The sequence below is a fragment of the Phoenix dactylifera genome, chromosome 14, assembly GCF_009389715.1.
Source record: "Phoenix dactylifera cultivar Barhee BC4 chromosome 14, palm_55x_up_171113_PBpolish2nd_filt_p, whole genome shotgun sequence".
Classification (NCBI taxonomy): domain Eukaryota; kingdom Viridiplantae; phylum Streptophyta; class Magnoliopsida; order Arecales; family Arecaceae; genus Phoenix; species Phoenix dactylifera.
The window spans coordinates 7,508,823-7,515,295 of NC_052405.1; the positions used below are offsets into that span (position 1 = coordinate 7,508,823).

At 47.7% G+C, this 6,473-nt stretch overlaps 1 protein-coding gene across 1 annotated transcript; it reads right to left on the reverse strand.

The window, feature by feature from the left end:
• Positions 1–247: 247 nt before the first annotated feature.
• Positions 248–2,336, reverse strand: LOC103701341 (NAC domain-containing protein 48-like). Its single transcript, XM_008783370.4, has 3 exons — positions 2,081–2,336; positions 1,716–1,990; positions 248–1,211 (listed from the first exon to the last, which is right to left on the reverse strand). The coding sequence occupies exons 1-3, from the start codon at positions 2,241–2,243 to the stop codon at positions 753–755; spliced, it is 897 nt and encodes a 298-aa protein (XP_008781592.1). The 5' UTR covers positions 2,244–2,336; the 3' UTR covers positions 248–752.
• Between the last annotated feature and the right edge of the window lie 4,137 nt (positions 2,337–6,473).

Genomic DNA, 6,473 nt, shown 5'->3' on the forward strand with positions numbered 1-6,473 from the left:
ACGTTATAATTTTTCTATTTTCAGCTCCTTATCTCCAGTCATCCATTTTTGGCTAAACTGGAGAAAACCATAAGAGCCAAGTAGCCTTCATCTTTTTAGAGATGGTGATAGATGCGGACCGAAGCAAAACCTATCCATCCAAGCCAACTTGCCTTTCATAAAGTTAATGCATATCCGCTTAACAAAAAAATTGCAAGTATGGCAAATTATAGAGAAACAACCAAAGAATCACCTCAACGTTCAATTCTTGAGACGAAAAACACTTTGGGACTTTATATATGAACCAAACAAGTACAAATCAAAAATTGCTTTAGGTCATGCCCATGACCTAGCTTACAATCACGTAAAAACTCATGACACGTAAAAGCGGCCATGCACCCACTTAATAAATTTTATTAAGCACTTGTCTCGTCAAATTTCACATTTCAAACCAAATCATGTGGCTGGTTGCATAACATCAATTCTCTTTCCTAAAACTCATACCACTCGTTCCCAATACGAGTTAATTCCCTAGAACCTACCATACAAAATTTAGCCAATATATACATACGGGAAATCCGGTGTCCAACTCGGGCCCGCACGGTGTCATTGCCGCCTCTGGGCCCCATCCTGGGGCCCACCACACCATCTCCACGGTGGCTCGCCTGAGCAGCCCGAATCAGACGGTCCCCAACCTCCCGGCGCATATGTTCGCGAACATCCCTTTTGTAGATCTCTTTAATAAGCGTGCTCCTTCGCACGCGCGGAACCTTCTAGAAGGGCTTCTGCAGGTACATGAACACGTCCTGCAGTGGGTCCCGGAAGCCACCGGGGGGCGAGAGCGGCGGGAATGCCCCGGTGGCACCGTCGTTGTTATTGCCAACTCCGAGGGCTGTCTCCCAGTCTCTCCAGCTCGGCCGGCTCTGGACCTCCCGCTCGCACTTGAACTCCGGCGACAGCACGTGCTCCGAGCAGCTCGAGTCCGCGTGCAATCTCGGAAGCGACTCCGACGCGTCGAAGTAGAACAGGTCTGTCAGCGGCGGCGGCGCCGGCGCCGGTGGCACGTGCGAGGAAACAGGACGCGCCACGTGGGAGATGATCTCCGGCTTTTGCTCGGGCGAGCCGGGCTCCGGCCCGATGTTCCTCGAACCGGCCGAGTTCCGGTCCGGGCTGGTTTGCTTCTCGACCACCCCTTTCTTGTTGTATATCCGGCACAGCACCCAGTCATCCAGCTGCACCCATAAAGAAACGTGGCAACACATCATTAGTTAAAACCTCGTCAACTGGCTGGTCCATCAGATCTCGATCAGATGGATGGCTTCACAAGGAGCTCTTTGTTCATCCTACCGTTTTATTATGAAAATATACGACCCTTCTGTCATTATCTTAGGCTTTTTATTCTTTGAGACTAGATAAGTACGAAATAAGTAACGGCGGCTGATGCCTTTCACACCTAGATGACAACCCGCAACAAAAAATAATTAAACAACTTGCGCTTCAGCGCGACCCATCCATGTCTGTTCGTACGCGGGACGCTGCGACCTTATCCAGATGCGCGACATGTGTCCTGCATTCATGGCCACAGCGTCTTTCTCCCACTTGCCCAACTTGATAGCCAATCAAGCTTGCCACGTAGAGAGGCACAAAACATGATGAGACGCATTTTAGGGGGTTCCCAGGGACACGTGTCAGTTTTTCATTAGAACCTTAGGGTGTAAGGAAGTCGGGGTACTTACACGTAGGCTGTTCTTCCTGCGGGCGGACCGGTCGACGTCGGCGGGCCGGTACTCGTGCATGATCCAGTTGGTCTTCTCTCCCTTGGGCGCCTTCCCGGCGTAGAACACTAGCGCCTTCTTGATCGCCACCGGCTTGGGCGAACCGATCGGCTTATCCGCCCCGGTCGCCTTCCAGTACCCCGACCCAGCCGCGCGGTTCGGCCTCGACCCGTTCGGATACTTCCGGTCCCTCGGCGAAAAGAAGTACCACTCCTTCTCCCCATACAACGCCATTCCTGTTAGTAAAAACTTAAATCAGACCTCCAAAAAGAAAAACCCTTCTCCGTTTGATGTGGGTCGGACGGATAGGATATGGAGGAGCATACCTGGGAGTTGCCATGGGTCGAACTTGTAGAGATCGACCTCGGCGATGATAGGGACGGAAATAGGCAGCCCGGCGCACTTGCGGCAGAGGTAGTGCATCACAAGCTCCTCGTCCGTCGGATGGAATCGGAACCCGGGGGGCAGCTGCAAATCTTCGCCGCTCATTTTGCTTCTCCTTTAATCAGAACCACAGATCTGTAGGTGGGTGCGTTCCGATCTCTATCTCTAACGGAGAGGCGTGGAACTTGAAACAGAGAACCCAAGAGCGGCCCGAGATATATAGTGGTCGAGGAGGACATCTGTCGCGGAACGCAGGTAGATTCCAGAGTTTACACGTCGGCGTGACCGCAGGCTGAGTCAAGCTGCGCACGGGCGCCCACAACGCGGCAGCGATCGAGCGGTGGGCGCGACACGCGGCGGAGGATCTGGGCACTGGATTCTGTCATGGCTTACGTCACGGTTTTTGGACGGGCGTGGACGGCGACGTTGGGGTGTTCTTTGGGGAGGCTGTAATTCTGGCATGGAGTCCGCCCCAAGATGGAGCGTGACCCGCGGCGAGCGTGAAGGGGCCGCGGCGGTCGGCCAAGGGACGGACGTCAGGAGGTGACGTCATCTCCAGCGGCTTCTACGCGGATTACGTAGATTGTTTTCCAGTAACTTACGACTCGGGCCCACCACTATGGGCCGCCAATCGGTCGACACCTAGCCGGGAGAATAAAGACGCGGCGGCTGGCTTCCACGAAAGAGCGGATATCGTGGCTGCTCGCATGGACAGGGAGACCAAAATATTATAAATAAAGCCGCCAGGTCACTCACACCACTAAAGAATCCCGTCCGACGTGGCACACCTATGGCATATTGGCACGTCGGACGGGCAATCCTGGGGAGAAAGATAGGGCGCGGTGCAACGAAAAAAATACTGGGAGACTACGTGGGCGCTATTAGATTCATCGCTATGAACCAATTCATCCATAAAAAAAAAAAAACTAAGTGGCTTTTTATGTTTTGTACGTTTTTTTTTTTTGGGTTGGATTGGTCCGCTGAGCTGGTGGATCAGATTCAACTAACAATTTCGTGCACAATGACATCTATAACTAAACTATTTGGAAAGGGTTTTGGGACGGGAGATGGAAGTCAATGCACGGGAAAAAAAAGGAAAAAGTTTGGTGTTAGAAAGAAAGGTTGTCACATGGGGAAGCTCAACTTTTAGTGGGCGGCAGGGACTCGGTAAAGCAAGTTCCCGCGAGATTTGCAATGGGGCATGGCGAGGACGGAAGTTGGAATGTTGTGGTGCCGTGGTGATGAGAGTGGGCCAGGCTTTAGCTGAGGATAATGGACAGAGAAAAGTTTATTAGGGTTGGCCCAACAACTTTGTTTCGCAAATAGCCGGCCCATTTAGGTACCTGCCAAACTTCTGTGAGAAATTTTGGTGCACACTAATGAATGCAGAAAGATTCTCGTTCTTTTTTGGCAGCAACAGCGTCTAGCTTTTGCATGGGGATGTGGGCTGGTTCCATTGGCCGTGGAAGCCGCCCAGCTTGCATTGGGACGTGCAATCCCTGCTTTGATGTGTGTGCTGCCCGCTCTTAAGGACTAAAGGCCAATGGGCACCGATCTTAGGGGAATTCGATGGAATATAGGGATTGTGGAAGCTTGTATTTGTCATCGGATCCGACTTGCATTGTCTGTAATATTATTTATTTTATTTTAACCTTGGTATGAAATTTTAAGAGCTCAACACAACTCTCTGAGTTCCACTCTCGGTCGGCACATCATGTACCAACGGCTTTTTAGTTTTTATGTTAAAAAAAATCTTCTACATTTTTCATAAATTTATAAATATCTATTTATGTGACCAATTACCGTAATATCAATCATGCATTTTTTCAAATTATTACAATATTATCCATCTTTCGCCCAATTGAAGTCAGAGCTCACTGATGGAGTTTATTTATCGGCTGATGTAGACGTAGTTCACTGAAAGTATCTACTTATCAGCCGTTATGCAGATAATTAGATGATGATTGGATCTGTTATCACCGCCACCCCATGAATAAAATTTACTACCAATTATACTAAAAAAAAAAACCAAAAAGTAGTTCTTCGATCAAGTAACTAGCATTTGATTAGTTAAAGGATGGCATGACCGTAATGTGAAATTCCGTATGTATGTTTGCTTTGTGGATGGGATAAAGGCGGATAGGATGGTAGTCGCTAATGAGTTAGAGGAGCAATAGATATTTCTCCATCTCTTTAGTTCTCCACCAGATAAAAAAAATCCTTTGAAAAATTGAATGACTAGCCTAAGTGCTCTATATTGGATAAAGATGGGCTATAAACTTTCAATAGTGGTTCCATGATAACAATTTAGTATGGGAATAATATTTGTAAATTAGACCACGTCATATGCATCAATGTGAAAGATTTTATGAGATTTCTGCAGGATCCGTAGCTTTATCTTGTTTTAAAAATTTTAGGATCACGGTAGCATCAAACAATCACAATTCATGTACCATCTTTGCAAAATATGGCACCACTCAAATGGTCCCTAGCAACCAATGCCACTCCAAAATATTAAATTTACTTTCTCAAATTATACACATATATTAATGGCAAATTCCTCTTCCTCTTCTTTTGATGGCAATTTTTTTGTTCTCCCTCTCCCTCATTTTTTTAGAAGAGAGGGAGAGGAAGAAGAGGAGGAGGAAAGAGAGGGAGAGGGGGAAAAAGATGAAAAGGGAGAAGGAGAAGAGGAGGACATGGGGGCAGCAGCCTGGGGGAAGGGGGGGCGGTGGAGGGTCACCGATGGGGGCTATGTGGCTATCTTAAAGAGGAGGGTTCGGTAAGAGGATGGGATTAGGGTTATTGCTCGAGGGTGGATTTTGTTTGTGGGTTGATAGTGATGACAAATTCAATCATTATCTAATTACCCTTATATTAGTTGATAAATAGCCACTTCTAGTGGACTATATTTATGTTAGCTGACAACTCTAACCTTAATTCGGAGGAGGGTAGATAATATTGCAATAATTTGAAAAATGTAGGGTTGATGTTATAGCAATTGGATAATTTGCAAATTTATATAAAATACATGAGGTTTTTTTTTGTTCTAGTCTAGTTTTTATTTCAAAGCACCTGTTTCCTTTTCTAACAAAAACTAGTCTCACGTTTAACTTCTATACTGAATACATTGAATACTCACATGCGGGCTCGCCCGTGCTGGTGGGGAAGGTATGAGAAACTTTTTATCTGCATTGGACATTTTCTGGTGGAAGGGGGGCCAGTGGGGCCTTTTACATGGGGGCTGCTATATTTAGTTAGAGTTTTTAAAGAAGAAAGTTAAAAAAATAATTTTCTCACGAGAATAAATGGGGTCATCCTCGCCCAACCCCACGTTGCCGCCATGTCTCCGTGCCAATCATCCCCTATGGCTCGCGCTCCAGCTCGGTCAGGTCCGAGCTTGTTCGCCCCAGCCAAGGCAGCCCCCTCCGTGCCGGCCCATGTCTCCGGGACCTACTTCCTAGAGTGGTCAGTCGATGAGTCTGATTTAGCGCTAGAATCTCCCGAGGTGGAGGGGGGAGTTGGTCCGAGCCATATAGCTTCAGATCGATAGGGAGGTTGTGTGCTCCCTTAGCTACAACGAGTTCTTTAGTGGGGCCTTTGCCACAGTCGTCCGGATAAGTTTTTGACTCATAAATCTTTGTTAAATCACTTACTTCGGCAACTAACCATCCTTCTTCTTTTCAGTAGGCCGCTGCATGCATGAGAGGGTCATGATGCATTCGAGGCTTAGCTTTGAGCTAGGGCAAGGCTGGAGGGTGCCGAGGAGCAGGTTAGAGAGGTTGAGGAGTAAGTCCAATGGGCCGAGGAGAGGGCAAAGGCTACCGAAGAGAAGGTTTAGTTGGCGGAAGCCCATGCATCGATCGCGCATGCCTAGGTGATAATAAAGGAGAGCCACCTATCCACGGCCAGGGAGGTCTTGAAAGCCGCCGAGGGGAAGGTTGCGAAACTTTTTGCAAAGCTAGTCCGGGCGGAGCGAAAGGTCAATGAGGTCTAGAAGTTTACTGGTTGAGCTGAAATCATGTTGTGATACTAAAAATGCAGGGCAAAAATATAATGCAAAAGCTCTGAGTTTCTATTTCGGAGATGGATGATAGGGTTGCAATCCGTGCGTAATTCTTTGCCATGCAAAAGATGCATTGTAAAAGATCTGAAATCTACTTGGCCGCATGGAGATCGATGTTACTATCTGCAGCAAAGCAGCAAAGGGATATGTGATCTGCATTAAAATTGTAGCAAGGATAATCTGTGCTGCAATAGAGACACAGACAAGGGGTTATAGTTGATTAGAGCTGTGGAGACTAGGCCACGACAGCTATAATCACGCCCCTCCCC